This window comes from Silene latifolia, chromosome 1 (assembly GCF_048544455.1).
Source record: "Silene latifolia isolate original U9 population chromosome 1, ASM4854445v1, whole genome shotgun sequence".
Classification (NCBI taxonomy): Eukaryota; Viridiplantae; Streptophyta; class Magnoliopsida; order Caryophyllales; family Caryophyllaceae; genus Silene; species Silene latifolia.
In genome coordinates, this window is record NC_133526.1 from 184988901 (window position 1) to 185007753 (window position 18853).

Below are 18853 nucleotides of genomic sequence, written 5' to 3' on the forward strand. Positions count from 1 at the left end.
AACTCTCAAGGTATATATCATTCATTATTCTCCGTTTTGTTGGGATTTCTAACAAGTCAAAGAGGAATGAAGGGTGTTTTTCTTATATTTCCTATCACATCTATATGTTCTTAATTCTACAAAAGTAGCATCTATCCTCAATATCCATGTCATACTTGATCAGTTTGTCATTTGTCATTCGTATTCAGAGCTTCTAGTGCATATTGTCATCCCATAAACTGATTTTTGGCACAACTAACCCACCCATTCCAGGCACTGTTGTACCAGGTCACCTATGCTGGTGCATGCTTGTGTACCTCTGAACCATTCAGACCATTGATAAACCTTATTAGTAGCATGAGGCAGAGTATGTAGTTAGAGTAAATTGTAGGTAGATGTAGAGTAGTCAATAGGGTGCTATGATTGGAACTTATGATGCGAATTATTAGTGTAAGGCGAGTTAGTATGCTTATCCTGTGAAGGTAGAAAAATGGCACGACTATCGAGAACAGAGGGTCTCGAGTCTTTGGTGTGATTATTATGGCTGGACAGGCCTACCTTTGCAGATCAAACTCAAAGGTTTCACATAGGCTACACCTTGTGTACAATCACGTACTCTATTTTCTGCACGTCCTTGTTAATTAGTTGTTCTTTAATGCATTATTTATTATTTCGTGATAATTAAGTGTGACGTATCATCTATGCCTATTGAGCCTTTGAATCCTCAAATCTAATAATGTTCTATTTTTTATGTTACGGAGTTGCATTTGAGGTATTAACAATGATGACGGGTTGATTTTTTGTCCGGTTGGCAACATATATGTGCTCACAATACAAGAATGAAGACTTATAATTAGTAGCTTTCAAATAATCGTTAAGAATTATTATTTGTTCTATTTAAACATTTGTTATATTTGTTTTAGTTAAATAATTGAACATTTGCGATCGAAGTTCTACTTTTGATCCTTTTTTGAAATGTAATTGACATATATTTTTGAGACTGAATCAATTGAATGCACAGTTAGAGAGAATTACAATTGTTGCGTGCCTTACAAGTCCTTACGTCGTTGCACTTTGTTAAGTGTTGTTTTTGAATAAATTAGTGTTGCATTTGTTTATTATAAGTGTTGTTTTGGGACGTAACGAGTGTTGCGTTTCCAAAATAAAAATGTTGCATTAATTTGATATAAGTGTTGCTTATCAACATGAAAAGTATTGCATTAGTTCAGGAAGTGTTGCTTTTTTTACATAAGAAATGTTGCATTAGAAGATAAAAAATGTTGCCTTTGCAATTGAAAAAGCGTTGCATAAACATGACCAATGCAACACTTTTCAAAAGTGTTGCTTCAGATTAAAAAGTGTTGCATTAAGCGTTGCAATGACCTAATGCAACAAGACCTGATGTAGCACTTGATTAAGTGTTGCATAAACTCTATTGCAACATTTATATGACATTATGCAACAATAGCAAAGTGTTGCTATAGAATCTAAATGTAGTAGTGAATTCATCATAAATCCGACTTAAATCCCTTATAATCCATATTTGCGGGTTTTCGTCATTAAACTCAATTCGGGTTTTAGAGGTTCGATTCAATCAATATTGAGTCTCTGGAATTCGTCGTTGACATACTTGCACCTGTTATTCATCGTTTGTTCATCACATTCATCATTAATTCGTCATGTTTAAACTAATTAATTTGTTTAGTTAATTTGTATTTGTTAATTATTAATCTCATTAATCTTGTAAATAATTCGTTCACTTCCGTCTCATCTATGTTTTATTGCTTTTATGACCCATTCACATGTTAAATAACCTGCTAATCACTTCCATCCGAGTAAATAATTTTAATCAATCATTAAATTTACCAACGAATATTAACAACATGCAATTCCGACTTCACAGCCAGAATTCAGGTCAGGAACAGACGCAACAACCGCTGCGCCTATTCCAAAGGACGCAGCTCTGCTGCGCCTGTTCCGGGTTGAATTCTGTCTCTGAATTCCCTTTTGCCTTGACTTAGATTAATTAGCTTACGCATATTAACTAACTATTAACCGTATTATCGCCTACTGATTCGTTCGTTAATTATTTGTTCGTTAATTCTTTCTTTTATTCTTTTTCTCAAATTATCCGTTTTAAAGGTATTTTCGACATAAACCGCCTAATCCATTGTAATTATTGTAATTTTCATTATTGTAATTTTCATTATTGTATTTCTTTTATTGTTTGAATGTTTTCACATGCAATTGAGCATTAAATCCTACTTCGACATTAATTGTTTGCTAACTAATTGTTCACCGACTTAGCCTAATTTTCACATGTTAGGATTAAAACTTGGATGTTGCATTGCATGCATACAATCGACGATATATCAAGTATAGACAACTTCCCTAATCATTAGTAGAGGCCGCTATCGAGGCGGGCGGGATTAGGTGTTCGATCAAAAGAGCTTCCTAATACGTACCCTCACCCCTTACTCCAGATATCTGTGAACACCCGTGTTCATTGGCATCCACGAGAGTCATTCTAGACATAGAATGCTAAGGGTAACGATTGCTTAGTGTTCATGTCTCTACTTTGTGTCTTGACATGACACGAGGTATTCGAACGGTTCCAATTTCCCATAAAAATTGGTGGCGACTCCAACAAAAATGCAAACGCTTGTTTCTCTTCTCTCCCAAGCGCCCCCGTGGGCCCCCGCTGTCCACATAATCGTATAACTCCCAACACCATTTGTTTATCATGTCGTTATAAATTGGCAAAGTCGAGCATTAGAGTCTTAGAGAACTGTTCCGAATTGGCGACTTAGGTGGTTTGGACTTACGCGGTACGACGGTAGATTAGGAACAACTTGAGTTGGAGGTAAAGATATCAATTCGAGGCATACTATGAGGAAAATACCAATCCCTTTGAAATCAAAATTGTGTCCATCTTGCAATAAAACTGTGCTTTTTTGGTACTTAAACAGTTAAACTTCATCGGCCGTTTTTTTTAACGCTATATCGGTTTCAAACTAACTACTTAAGATGTTTCCCAGTAAATACTAATTTCAAACTACTTTTATCATTACTCAATGGCAAATGATAAATCCAGCCCTTTATTTAATGTACCAAAAAAGGAAAGAAAAGCTTAAATTAAGCATTAATGACATCAATTTACGCGTAATTGTGTCATAAATTCCTAATTTAATTCCATTTTAGGAAGTAATTTAGTTCTTAAATACAGCCCTAAATGCTGTATTTATCATTACCCTTACTAAATTTGTACATGTTAAAATAAACGCTTCACGCATGATACAATCTTATCTATATAAATTCAGAAGACAATACTCATCATACAGAGTGCCACGTAATAAATGCAATTTTTTTTTTTTTTACAAAAATCCAGGTTATGGTGGGCCCCTTGTGTCTGCAACGTATTTAATTACTGAGATATCCGTGTTTTAAAACATGCGCTCAAATCCGTCTCGCAACAAATCTTATAAAATCAGCTTACGGAATACTTCATCGAATTAATATTATGATAAAATTTTATACATTCCGTGTAAAAAAAATGAATAACATTTATGCACAATTAATTACAAAAGCGAGTTAACGTAATTGAATAACATAAATTTTAAAACAAAATTACACAATAAAATTACATAATTTTAGGAATAAATTACACTTATATACGGATCGGAAATACATCGGGATTGAATTACAAAATTGGAAATACATCGGGATTGAATTACAAAATTGGAAATACATCGGGATTGAATTACAAAATGAATGACATGTATTTTTCTTACGAATAATTTTACCATGCAGTAAATTTAATCAAAACATAATTTTTTAAAAATACAGTGGACCGAATTTTTTTTTTAAATATCAATAATGATGGCATTTGTACTTGGAATATAAAACTCGGCATCTGAACTACCAGCCGCGCACACCGAAATTGGTAGGTGACAATGATAGGAAACCGAGTTAATATAGACTTCAACAAGCATTGAAAGCTATTTTTAATTTGTTTTTACTCTACAAAAACAAACAAATAAATTTTCATTTACTTTACAAGTGATTAAAAAAAATTTAATAAAATTTTTTGAATAAATTTTTCTATAAATAAATCACAATTGTTATAACAAATAATTTTTAAATAATAAAAACACGATAAGATAAGTCAAAACACTTTAAAATATGTTGTTTTTAAAAAAAATAATCCTCACAGATCTATATAGAAAGCCGTTCATCACCGAGGATTATGTACTTCGAGCAAAAATTCTGGCAATTTAACTATCAGCCTCGCACTCCGAATTCGGAAGATGACAATGATAGGCTACCGAGTAATTTCTATTTCTACAAGTACAAATGATAGGCAACGTTAAAGTTGATTATTAGATTATATTTCTTTTATCCGAATGTAAAGGTTTTTATGTATGTATTTTTTTTACAAGAGTAGATTACGTTATTTCCTTATAAACCAGTGCATGTGAACACATGTTTATAAGAAATTTAAACATTAATTATGTAGATCGTTGATTTAGACCAATTAGATAGGTACAATAGAAATGCAAAAACAAATATACATGAAAAAACATTCATTCCGGCCTCAATACATACCCGTGCAATTTTGCACGGGTTTAAAACTAGTAATGAGTAATTATAAAATTTGATGATGTCTACGGAGTATTATTACATTAAGTAAGGGACACCTCACCATGCGATTTATTTTCAATGTTCAAGAGAGAAATAGTCTCATGTAAATGTATATGAGACGTTTTTTAAAGGACCAACAGTAGTTGACATAAACATTATCATTTCCAGAAGAATATTTTATTTTGGTTGATTTATTCCCGACACATGTGACTTATGGAGAAAAATCAACATCATTTATATTGTCATATCAAAAAATTTCATTTACGGGTTAACAAAATGTCAAAAAGGCCAAACAGAAACAAAATTTGTCATATCTCATGAATGTCATTAACTAATTTTACATATTAAAATTTTATAATTTCCGTAAATTGAGGGAGTAATATATTTTGGCACCTTTTCAACCTATGGCTTAGATGAATTTATTTGGGCAGAGTCCCTTTTATGGCACGAGTAAAAATAAAGAGAAGAAAATTAATTGAGACCCATCGAAGATGATGTTTCGAAACATGGAATTAAATTTGGAGGTTCAATCTTTGTCTATGGAGCAAAATCCACAGCCAACGATTTACCACATGTGAACACCCGTGGCGAATGGATTACACCAATTTCTTCGGTTGAATTGGTTGGTGTTCCATCACAAACATCTTCTACCATGCACACACATACATCCTTAGCCGACCCAATCCTTGAAAGTGCGTACAGACTTGGGCAAACTGAAATTGAGAATCAACAGAGCCGGGATATCAATATCGACTTTCGGATCAACAATAACAACATTCACACAAGGAGCCTAATGTACAACACGGTATCAACATTCACAAGTAGCATAATATATATACACTTGATCTCATACTTTCAGTTGGGGGGCACCAGCCTAGAATACCCAATTCATTTGCTATCTATGCAACTCATCTAAACCAACAAACTTTAAATAATTAATGATAAAACCACTAATTTCGTCGTTGTCATCATTTTTCTCTCTAAAAACTTCTTTGACACATAAATACATCATATCTTGCACCTAACTTCATAAAAATGCAACAAGATTGCCTACGTAATACCAATGTTCCCACTCTACATGAGACCATGACCAAAACAGTTGCATTGTTCAGAAAAATTACCCTCACGGAATCCCGTCAGTCTCAAAATAACATTCATATAGAGAGCCAACAAAGCAGACATTTATATCAGACAACCAATTGTTTGGCCTTGTTCTTTCTGGCTTTTTAAATTTGAATCGAATCGAGTTGAATCGAATGAATCAATTGAATGGTGAAAATTTGAATCGAACGGAATAAATTTGAACTGAATTAAGTGATTATTTGAATTGAACTGAAATAATAATAATGATAATATTATTATTATTATTTGGTTTTTTTTTTTTTTATAAAAACGCAAACTTTTACTACTACTACTACTACTACTATAATAAGAAGAACATTACTAATAATAACATTAATACTAGTAATTATACTAATTTGAGTGATTAACTAGGTAGCCACCATGAACCACAGTACACCATGAATTTTATTAGGTGAAATAAAGGAGCACCGATTTGCAAGATTGTTGTTCAAAGTCTAGCCATGTATCATCCAAATTTGAGTGATTAGGTAGCCATCACGAAGCAACAGCAATCCTAATTTAATTATTAGATAAATAAAAATTGACAGACCCTAATTTCATCTTTAACAAACAAATGAAATTTGATTGATTAATTAAAACTCAATAAATAATATTAATAATTGATAAAAAAGTAAATTAATTTATTATTTGATAAATTATAATCCATCTTATAAGTTTTAAGTCATTTGAGCAATTAAATTAAGTTTTAGGAAAAAATATTGATTCAAGAGTCCATTTGGTTTAGTTTTAGGTGAAAAGGGTACAAAATAGAACGCTTATGAAAAAGTGTATGCGAAAGAGTAAAGTTCGTATATGAAGAAACAATTAGGTATTAATAATAGTAATATTAAAATTAACAATGTTATTAATAATATTATTAATAATTAATATTCATATTAATAATAATATTAGTAATAGTATTAATTTATTAATATAAATATTATTGATTTTAATAACTATAATATTCAAAATGATAACAATAATGAGGATGATTAATTAATAATAATAATGAAAATAATAATAATAATAATAATAATAATAATAATAATAATAATAATAATAATAATAATAAATAAATAAATAAATAATATTAAAAATATTGATAAAAACTATTAAGTTTAAGATGTGCAAAATTGAAATGGGCCGAATTTAGTGGAGTCAAGTGAATCACATTTGAACTAAATGGATTTGAAAATGAGTGAACTTAATGGAGTTGAATTTTGGTGGTGAAATGAATCAAGTAAGTGAAAATAAGCCAGAAAGAACATAGCCTAAATATATACACCAATGCAAACTAGAAATCAAGTAATCACATAACCAAGTAAGTTTAGAAGCACATAGGAAAACAAAATCTAGAACGAAAAATCAGGTTATTTATCATTACCACCTAAATTTAGCTTATCTTTAATGGATATTTACTCGTTTGGGCAGCATGTTATTGAATTTTCGGAGCAAAGCAACACTATGATCAGAGTCGCTAGGAGAAGCAAACCGATGGCGGGAGCCTAATTCAAGACATACATTTCACCAAAAGGCCCAAAGGGAATAAAAATCGACGAAAGATGAAGCTACAAAACAACCAAATCTGTAGCATAATCAATAAATAAAACTTATTCAACAACAATAAAAAGTGTAACATCAAGATCATAACAAAAACAATCGATAACAAACAAAAACTAAACAAAATCTGTGCGGAAACCAACGACAGCAACCTATATTAACAACAATATCAAAGCACAAACAACTTAAAAGCGAACATCAACCGTAAAAGGATGATATAATTTCAAGGGTTATTTAATAAGAATACTCTAAACTATGAGATGTCTTCTCAAAATACTACGAACTTCAATTTAACTCACAATATATATATACTATTAGGGGTTGTTTGGTTACCCATTAAATAACACAGGAATTCCAATTCATGTGAATTGCAAAATGGGTAACTTGTTTGGTTACCCAAATTCACATGAAATAGAATTACCTTGGAACCCTAATTCCTCCATAATGGAGGAAGTTGCTTACCTAGGTCCCCTAGGTAAGTGGGAATGCCTACATGAATTGCATTTCCTTTATGCAACCAAACAACTTTTCCTAATTCACATGAATTCTAAAATCATGTGATTTATCACTTTCTAGGCAATGCAACTTCCTACATGCAACCAAACGACCCCTTAAGCTCACTTCTCGTATTATACTTGGTTCATTTTTAACCAGTAAAATCAGGTTAAAAAGTTAAGTGGGTCCCATTCCTACCCTTACCTCACACTCCTAGTCCTAAGTCCTACCCAGTAACCACTACCACTCCATCCTTCTACATTCACCGGCTAACCCCACACCTTATTCAACCATCTCCGTTCATTTTATACATTCTCAACCGCCATTCACCACCGCGATCATCCAATTCTGCCGCCATCTTCTTTTTCTGCCTTGTTTCGTCTATAAACAAAGACCACGACCAGCTGTGCGTCACCCACAATCTCTCTTCTTCCCTTTTAAATTTAACAATAAATAGCTCTTTGACCCCAGAATCCTTCTCCCTCCTCTTTTATTTCCACTTAATTAACCAATTGAGGGAGACATATATGTAGAAGGAGAGAATTAATTGATTTCTTTGGGTCATTAGTTTGTTGTTGGAACTTGAAAGTGTTTTTTAGGGTTAGGCAAGTAATTATCGAAGATTTAAATGGGAAAAAACAGGGGTTTGTTAGGATTTTTGGTAAAATCAACTTTGAAAATGAGAGATCTGTAGTTAAAAACCACAATCTGTGTATAAAATGTGTTCGTCGGAAGTTTATGTTATCTTGATAGACATGCTATGGGTGGATGGTGGTCGTCGTGCTGTTGGTGATGTGATGAAAGGGTAGGGTGGAATCGTGGATCATGGGTGGGTTTCAGGGCCGTCTCAAAAAAAGAGGAGGCCCGGTGCAGAAAAAAATATAAGGCCTTAAATTTACAAAATTAAAGAACGTTTATATATAAAATAGGGTTTTTCTCACGTGTACCCTTGTGTTTTTAGGATTTCTCACATATACCCCCTCCTTTTTCTAATCCCCACTTGTACCCTATACTTCTCACTCTTTCTCAAATGTAGCCTTCCTATTTTTTTTTCATCCATTCCGTCAGTTGATTCCGTTAGCTCCGTTAGCTGTAATCTTTCGACATTGCTTTTAGTCACCTTCACCGCAGTCAATTGATCTCTCTGATAGTTTAATGACTAATTTCAATCTCAAATTCCCATAATTACAACCTTCACATTTAATCTACACCACCTTTAAATTCTACTTATCAAAATAACAACATCAATGATAGTAATAACGCCAAATAATTAAGTAATTAAGCAACGCTAATTACAAATTGAAAGTTAAAAAATACAATTACCATGAAGAGACCTAAATAGCAAAAGAAATCCAGAAAAATTACAAGGTAAATACACCTTCGGCGATGATCGGAATCCAAAAATGGTGACATTTCTGACAGTAATGGAAGAAAGATGAAACCTTTCATTAGAAAAAGCCTGTAAATGGTGGTAGAGGTTTTTAGTGGCCACACGAAACCCATTAGTTAGCTTCAAATTCTTCTACTTTTTTCTTTGCTTATACAAGTTAGGAGTTATCAGAGGATATTAGAAAGAACCGCAATTAGATTTTATGTTTTTTTGGCCGTTTTTATTAATTGTCTCAAAATTAGAGCTTGAAAGACGATGAATTGAAGTGGGGATGACTGATGGGGGTGACTATAATAAACTATAAAGGATGAAGAAGGTGGTGTAATAATGGTGAGAAGCTAACTAACGGAATCAATTGACGGAAAATATAGTAAGGTTACATTTGAGAATTACTGAAAAGTATGGGGGTATAAGTGAGGATAAAATAACGGATTTTTCCCATGGTACCCTTGTGGTTTGTCACTTTGTCCATGGTACCCCTGTTTTTAAGAATGTGTCTATGGTACCCTTGAGGTTCGTTGTTTGTGCCAATGGTACCCTTGTTAGGTTATGGCCGTTAAATTAAGACTAACGGAGTTAGATTAAGGCCAATAACTTTTTTGGCGGGAAAATTTGTGTTTTTAACAACTTGACAAAAAAATGGAGTTTGCACCAAATGCCCCCGAGGTTTGCAATATACCATTTTCTCATCCAACAGCTACTCATCATCTTTTTTTCACTATAATAAACACATTCAACACCTCCATTGAACAACTCCATTCAAAGTTCATGTCACTAAAACCCTAATTAAATAGGAAAAATCAATGCATGTTTAAGGAAAATTACAATCATCAAATCACTATTAAGCATATAGAATATCATGTTAATTTTGTTTGATGAAAAAATTGATAATCTATTACGGAAAAAAAATCGTACTTTTTTTACGAAGATAACCTTTGATGAATAATCAACAAGGAAGAGATTAATTTGCTTACAATCAAAACGATGAAGATAAATTAAGGAGAAATTTTGTTGGATATGAATGAATTAAGGAGGAACTTTGTTGAAGGTGGAAAAAAAAAAGAGTACACATGAAGCTTTATGGTTCTTTAGGGTTTTTGATCTAATGTGTGTGATAAGAGAGGATAAAGGGGATTAATTAGAAGTATAAGAGTCATTAGGAATAGGTTTTCCTGCCCAATTGTAGACTACTAACGGAAATAGTAACGGCAGTGGCACACTAGGCACAAATAATGAACCTCAGGGGTACTGTAAATACATTCTTAAAAAGAGGGGTACCATGGACAAATTGACAAACCACAAGGATACCATGGGAAAAAACCGATAAAATAAAGGTAAGGGTATAGGTGAGAAAACTCAAAAACATAAGGGTATACATGAGAAAAACCCTATAAAATATTACAGCAAATTACAAATTATTTGAAAGGCGGTTATTTTCTGTAATTTTCGAGAATTGGCGTGACCGTCCGTGAAATAAAAGCCGACAAAAACAAAGTCCTCTAATCTCCGAATCTTTGTCTTTCCTCTAATAGAGGCAAATTCCAAAGCAAATAAACAATAAGTCAGTATATGAAAAATAAAGACCAAATTTACAAGAAATCGACATCATCACCATAAACAGAACAATTAATCAATTTAAGTATATACATTTACATATATCGACTGGGGTGTGTAATTTTATACAAAAATCATGAATACAATAGTGAGATTATGAAATTCATTAAAATTAAGAAGAAAAAATTACCTATTCGATCTCTTTGAAACTGAAGTGTGAATTCGGGATTTTTCTAGGCATTTGAAACTGACTATATTGAAAAAATTTGGTTATAGTTTCTCTAATTGTAAATTTGGAATAATTTGTGAGGACTTAATTTAGGGTAATCACATTTAAAGATTGATTAAAAAAGAGAGATAATTTTATGGAAAAATTAAAGAGCAAGTTTAATTTATTTGGGGAAAGATGGAGATTGTTGAGGATTGAAATTAGTCAGCATGTTGTAGCGTCTGATTTCATTGCCTAATTTTTTTTTTTTTTTTTTTTTTTTTTTTTTTTTTTAACATTCACATGGGAATGCAATAATTTGGGCCCCAAAATTTTGAGGCCCAGTGCCATTGCACATAGAGCATCATGGGTTAGACGGGCCTGGTGGGTTTGAAAGAAGGAAAGGAGAGGGGGTGACTTGCTTAACAGGTAGCCGGTTACTCCAGTGTAGTATGAGAAAAGGAGTATTATGAGTTAATTTGAAGTTCATAGTATTTTGGGAAGACACCTCATAGTATGGATTGTTTTTATTAAATAACCCTAATTTCAAAAATCAACAATTTTCTACACAATAAAACATGGTAATCGATCAAAAACAGGTAATAATGATGAACTTGTTGTAGTAATCCTAAATTTTGAACATCATGTAAGATTGATCTTGAACCCTAAAAATCGATCAAGATACGATAGTAAAATTAGAGAATAATATGATACATTTGCAAAATTAAAGAACAATCAGATGAAGTAAGTATAATGTAACTATGAAAGATTCAACTTCACCCTGGACAAGCCCAATTCGAGAATTAGGGTCCAATTTCGAGTTCCCAAAGGTACTGTAAAATTAATTGAGACCCATTTTTGGCCAGGTCGTGTGCTTCATAAGCTAATGAAGCAAACAAAGTTGTATTTATGAGCAAAACTAGAGTAATATATGAAACATAAGTGGTAGAAAAATGAGTTGGGTACTATGTTAAAACATGGAATCTCTGGCATGAAATCGCCATTAATGGAAGCTTGAAGCTTTAGAAAATGAAGAGAATTAGTTAGGATGTACTGTAACTTGTATTGAACACAAGAGTAAATAGAATTGTGTATTGTATTACTTAACTTAGAAATGAAAGTGATACATCCTATTTATATACAAACAAGCTACTAGAAGTTTCTAAAATATCTACTAACAACATTCTAAAATATCTACTAACAACCTTCCTAACTGATTCCTGAAATCACGGAAGTTCTAACAACCTCCTAACAAACTTATTTAACAAACTCCCTTCTTCAATATCAGCTTCATCCTGCGGAGTCAGTCATGCTCTGTTTTCGTTGGGCTTTTGCCTTGTGTCTGTGTGTATGCTTTGAGTTCAAGGCTTCTATCTCAGGTGAATCATGAATAGGAGATGTATCCTTCTCATAGCCACCCCTCAAGTTGGCATTGCATGAAGACGGAAGGAAGTGCAATCCCAACTTGGAAGCAAGGAAAAAATGCTGCTGTTGACCCAACGGTTTAGTCATAAGATCAGCTAGTTGCATGCTTGAAGACACATGTGCTGTGGAAATGAAACCTTCCTGAACTTTTTCCCGAACATAATGACAATCCATAGTGAGGTGCTTGGTTCGTTCGTGGAAGACGGGATTAGCTGCGATGTGTTGGGCAGCTTTGTTGTCACAGTTGAGCTGAATGGGAAGAGGAGAATCAACTCGAAAATCATGAAGCAAGGAGTGTAACCAGACGAGTTCACTGGCAGTATATGACATAGATCGATACTCGGATTCAGCAGAAGATTTAGACACCGTCTTTTGTTTCTTGGTTTTCCAAGAAACAAGAGATTGGCCAAGAAAAACGCAATAGCCTGTGAGAGACCTGGCACTGAACTGACAAGTGCCCCAGTCTGCGTCACAGTAAGCTCTCAGACTCAGATCACTATCAATGGGATAGAATAAGGCTGCATCAATTGTGCCTTTAAGATAACGTACTACATAAAGAGCAGCCTGCATATGTGGAAGTCTAGGAGCACTAAGAAATTGGCTGAGATGCTGAACACAATAGGATAGGTCAGGGCGAGTGAGATTGAGGTATAATAACTTTCCCACCAGACGTCTGTAAATCTCTGGTTCAGTGATTAGCTCACCTTCATCAGTGGAAAGATGAAGGCCACGAGGAAGAGGAAATGAGGCAGGCTTGCAATTATCCATACATGTATCCTTAAGAATATCAAGAACATACTTGCGTTGGTTGACAAGCAATCCAGCAGATGATCTGATAATTTCTAAACCCAAAAAATAACGGATCAACCCAAGGTCCTTGATTGTAAATGCTTTATCAAGAGAATGCTTGAGGTCTTGAATAAGAGAAGGATTATTGCCTGTGATCAAAAGATCATCAACATAGGCAAGAACAATAACAAGAGAAGAATCCATGTCTTTGATGAAGAGAGAATAATCATTTTTGGACTGTGTAAAACCTTTGGAAATGAGCAACTTTGTGAGCTCAATGTTCCATTGACGAGAGGCTTGCTTTAAGCCATAGAGAGAACGTTTTAATTTGCAAAACTCACCAGGATTGCCTTTGTGGTAACCAGCAGGAGGATGCATATATATCTCTTCATCTAGATAACCATGAAGGAACGCATTGTTGATATCCAACTGGTAAATGGGCCAATCCCTGGATGCTGCAACAGAAAGAAGTACCCTAACAGTACTGAACTTAGCTACAGGTGAGAAGGTGGATTTATAATCTTTCCCTTCAACCTGTGTGTAACCCTTGGCAACTAAACGTGCTTTATACCTTTCAACAGAACCATTAGGATTAAATTTAATCTTGAAGATCCATTTTGATCCAATGGGTTTAAAACCAGGTGGTAAGGGAGCCATCTCCCAAGTACCATTTGCTTCTAATGCATGGAGCTCCTTATCCATGGCTGCCACCCATTTTGGATCAGTTTGTGCTTGAGAATAAGAAGTAGGCTCAATAGTATTGAGAACAGCATTAAGTGAAGCTTGATAAGAAGAAGGATAGGTATCAATATGGAACACATTGAAGGAGTCAGAATGAGAAACCGACTGGTTAGAATGAGAAGAAATGGTGGGACAGACAAAGTCTTGTAAATGAGAAGGAATTTGTCTGGACCTGGTGGACCTTCGTGCAGGGATGTCTGGAATAGAAGTAGAATCAGGAAGTGCGATGTGGTGATTATCAGTCATGGGTACTGCAGTTTCTGATAGAGAACTGGGAATGGGAGAACCTGTGGATGCTGATATGTCTTGACCCACAGTCTCAGATGAATGATGAGGCATAAGAGAATCATCAAAAATGGAAGGATGGGGAATAGAAACAAGATGTTGTGGATTAGGAGCAGGAACTGTGACCTTGAATGGAAGATTATTCTCATAAAAGATAACATTTCTGCTGACAAACACCTTGTGTGTGATTAAGTCATAAACTTTATAAGCTTTATGACCATAGGGATAACCAAGGAAAATGCATTTGATACCCTTGGCAGCAAACTTGTCTTTATGAGGAGTGGGATCCAGTGCATAGCATAAACATCCCAATACCTTCAATTCATCATAGCTTGGTGGTTTTCCTAATAGAACTTCATAGGGAGTCTTCCAATGGAGAACAACAGAGGGCATTTTATTGATCAAATAAGTAGCTGTTAGCAGGCATTCTCCCCAAAATTTCTTAGGAAACCCAGCATACAACATTAAAGCTCGAGCTGTCTCAATCAAATGCCTGTGCTTCCTTTCCACCCGGCCATTCTGCTGAGGGGTGTAAGGGGCACTTCTTTGATGACAGATACCTCGAGTTGAGAATATTTGTGAACAAGTAGCTTGCAAGATCTCTGAACCATTGTCACTGCGGATGGTCTTGACTAATTTGCCAAATTGAGTGTGAATTTGTTGCAAGAAATTTTGGATAATAGTGCTCACTTCAGTTTTGAATTTAAGAAGAAAAGTCCATGTAATACGAGAGTAATCATCAACAACAGTGAGAAAATAATGTGCCCCAGTGAGAGAAGGAGTCTTATAATGACCCCATAAATCAATATGGAGGAGATCAAAAGAGTTTGATGCTCTGGAAGTACTGCGAGAAAAAGGAAGAACATGCATTTTGGCTAAATTGCAAATTTCACATTGATAAGATTTCAAACCATTACAATTGAGATCCTTAATATGTTGCATTTTAGCTAGAGAAGTATGTCCAAGACGAGCATGAAACAAATCAAGTGGTGCATAGGACTTATTTGTACAATTATTACATTGAACGGAATTAAAAGAAAGAGCTGGCGATGACTAATCTTCAATTTATAGAGACCTGCTTCCCTTTGACCTACTGCAATCGTTCCCTTAGAAGCAGGGTCCTGAATGATGCAGTGATCAATATAGAAATGAATTAGCATACGAGAAGAAGACAATAATTTCCCAACTGATAGTAAATTATGTCTAAAATCAGGTATGAGCAGCACATCATGAAGAATTAATAAAGGATGCAGTTGAATATCACCAGAATAACGAACTAACTTGGTGGTACCATCTGGTAAACCAACAATAATAGGTTTAGGGAGCAATTTTAGGGAAGAAAAATATGACTTGTGTGCTGTCATGTGGTCACTTGCACCAGAATCCACAATCCAATCACTATTATCAATTTTGCAGGCGGTAGTAATAGCATTAGTGACTAAAGCATTACCTGCAAAATTGACAGAACCATTGGCATATTCTGCAGAACCAGTATTTCCACCCTGCTGATGCTGCAACATCTGCATAACTTGCTGAAACACTGCCTGAGCAATATCAGTCTGGTTTATATGATTACCCTGAGTAGTGGATTGAGAAGGACCTGCTTGAGATGAACCAGTATCCATCATCTGTGTGTCAGAAAATCCAAGAGGATGATCATCATCTCCTTGCACATTTGCATTACCAGAAAAACGTGCAAGATATTTTGCCTTTAGTTCTGGATGCAACACGAAACATGTGTCTCTAGTATGGCCTGATTTTGTGCACTGAGGACACCAGCGTTTGTCAGTCTTTGGCTTCTTAAAATCCTTTTTCTGACCACCTTGCTGAGGAGCATGTGAATTAGATGCACTATTTTGATTGAATGCAGGAACACCTTGTTTGCCAGAAAACAAGGCACTCATTTCATGAGTAGCATTCATCATACTTGAAATTTTCTTTTGAGATTCAACTTGTTGAACAAGAGAGTAAACTTTATTGATAGACGGCATAGGCTCCATAGAGAGAATCTGTGACTTTAGATTATCATAGGAATCACTTAATCCCATTAGGAAAGTAAGAACTTTCTCAGTGGAAGCTCTTTCAAGCATTTTCTTCAGAAGATTGCAAGTGCATTTGACAAGAACACCACAAGTGCAATCAGGAAAACCTTCAATTTCATCAATCTGATCCCAATATCTCTTGAGTTTGTTGAAGTATTCAGCAACAGAACTTTTGTCTTGCTCAACATTTCGTAGATCTTTCTTGAGTTGAAACAGCAATGGACCATTCATCTGGCCATATCGCTCAAGAACTTCACCCCATAGCTGTCTTGCAGTCTTGCAGGAGACAAAACCTTCTCTGAATTCTGGTTCCATGCCATTAACAAGCCAGCACCTGACCATAGAATCACAGCGCCACCATAGATTGTACTTTGAAGAGGTTATCTCAGGTATAGCAGTAAGACCTGTGAGAAAGCCTTCCTTGTTCTTTGTCGACATAGCAAGAAACATGCTCTTGCTCCAATGGCGATAATTGCGGCCATTGAAGAGAGTATTGACGAAATTCAGGCCAGCATGATCTGAATTCGCTAAAAATAGAGGATCTTCAAAAGGATTATGAACCTCGTTGCTGTCAGTAGAAGAAATCGTCATTTTGTTGAGAAATTTTCACAAGTTTGAAAGAAAAATGAATATTTTTGTGAATTTGATCTGAAAACAAACAAACGAACAACAAAATTAAGATGTTTAGTTGTGATTTATGCGGAAGAGTGATGGATAAACAGAGTCAGGTCGAAAGCCTGCTCTGATACCATGTTAAAACATGGAATCTCTGGCATGAAATCGCCATTAATGGAAGCTTGAAGCTTTAGAAAATGAAGAGAATTAGTTAGGATGTACTGTAACTTGTATTGAACACAAGAGTAAATAGAATTGTGTATTGTATTACTTAACTTAGAAATGAAAGTGATACATCCTATTTATATACAAACAAGCTACTAGAAGTTTCTAAAATATCTACTAACAACATTCTAAAATATCTACTAACAACCTTCCTAACTGATTCCTGAAATCACGGAAGTTCTAACAACCTCCTAACAAACTTATTTAACAAACTCCCTTCTTCAATATCAGCTTCATCCTGCGGAGTCAGTCATGCTCTGTTTTCGTTGGGCTTTTGCCTTGTGTCTGTGTGTATGCTTTGAGTTCAAGGCTTCTATCTCAGGTGAATCATGAATAGGAGATGTATCCTTCTCATATACTAGAATAATGATTAACAAGAAGAGAATGATGATAATCATAAACGAGGAGGATGTAATGAAAAATGATACTGTAAATCTCAAATATGGAAAGAAACACTACCTAGATAGGTAGGTAACTTGCGATAGACGTGCAACGCGACTTGAGAGGATAGGTCTCGATAGGAAACACGGTGAAGATTAGGTGAGTGGGAGAGCGAACGAATCTGAACTTGCATAGAAAGACATTGGTAATATTCTTATCACCACCATGAGTAGGGAAGTCAGCAAGCAAGCAGATAAGGTGATTCCCTAAGTAAACCATAGCTTCAAACTTGTATCTCCACATAGAGAAGGGTACTGTAAACTCAACATTAAGCCATTGATGGGCAACAGAGTCATAGACCTTAAACACATTGGGGAATTTGGGTACGTATATAAAAAACAAGCCGCCGTCTGCAACAAGTATGTGTTTGGGAGACCATGGTAAAGAGTTGACATCTCGTTCCCAACGGTTTTCATCAGGATAGTAAGCAAAGTATCCACAGATGGGATCAGGAAAGAAAACCAATAGCCTGTTGTTATCAGGGTCAGCAATGACCTCAGTAAGAGTGTCGATATCGAATAATCCTGCCTCTGGAGGAGGGAGCAATGTCTCCCAATTTTGGACAACGGGGTCGAAAATACCAGCATAATCAGAACCACCAAACGAATAAATCTTACCACCCAAGGAAACAGAAGTAGAGTAATAATCAGGAGTATCGCGATAACAAGGTGCGGATTTCCAACCCGAGTTAGAAGAATTCAAATCGATAAAAGACATGCCATGGTGATAGAGGAACTCCTTTTTGTTGTTGACTCGAGAATTGGATGGTTTTATGGAGGCCTTTTTCCCATCTTCAAGCTCTAAACCACCTACAACATACACAATCGAACCAATACTAACCATCGCATTCAATCCGTGATCTCCCCCAATCAGAACATAAGGTAACTCTTCGATTTCCCCATTACTCAAATTAATCGTCAAGAATTCCCCATACACAAACCTTCTTTCTTCTACATTTATCGTATGCACCATTATCTTCTCCTTCTCCCCGCTTTTTTCCATTATCTTCTCCTTCTCCCCGGTTTTTTCCACTATCTTCTTCGCCTTTTTTTTTTTTTTTTTTTTTTTTTTTTTTTTTTTTTGAGATTGGGAGATTGGGATAGTGCTGGGGTTGCGAGGAAGAGGAAACCCAGGGGTGTCTAAGGTCATGGGTAACCACGGGCAGTGGAACCGGACCTCCGATTTTGATCACCGAATTTAAAAGTTTTATTGATTATTGATCAAACTCAATACAAACTACGATATATAGTACACTTGTCATTCATATTTGGAACCTCATTTTTTATGTGTTACACCAGACCTTCGTTTACTTTAAGACGCCCTTGAGAAAACCCTAACTTT

General features: G+C 34.9%; 2 protein-coding genes across 2 annotated transcripts; both read right to left on the reverse strand.

Moving 5' to 3' along the window:
* Positions 1-5238: 5238 nt before the first annotated feature.
* LOC141614742 (uncharacterized) lies at positions 5239-18580 on the reverse strand. The gene is made up of 2 exons (XM_074433506.1): positions 17531-18580; positions 5239-5333 (listed from the first exon to the last, which is right to left on the reverse strand). The coding sequence occupies exon 1, from the start codon at positions 18512-18514 to the stop codon at positions 17531-17533; it is 984 nt and encodes a 327-aa protein (XP_074289607.1). The 5' UTR covers positions 18515-18580; the 3' UTR covers positions 5239-5333.
* LOC141588727 (uncharacterized) lies at positions 15137-16822 on the reverse strand. The gene has a single exon (XM_074410155.1). The coding sequence runs from the start codon at positions 16820-16822 to the stop codon at positions 15137-15139; it is 1686 nt and encodes a 561-aa protein (XP_074266256.1).
* Positions 18581-18853: the final 273 nt, after the last annotated feature.

Excerpts from the sequence above, each read along its gene's own strand:
- LOC141588727 (XM_074410155.1), bottom strand. The coding sequence starts at position 16,822 with ATGACGATTTCTTCTACTGACAGCAACGAGGTTCATAATCCTTTTGAA.
- LOC141614742 (XM_074433506.1), bottom strand. The coding sequence starts at position 18,514 with ATGGAAAAAAGCGGGGAGAAGGAGAAGATAATGGTGCATACGATAAAT.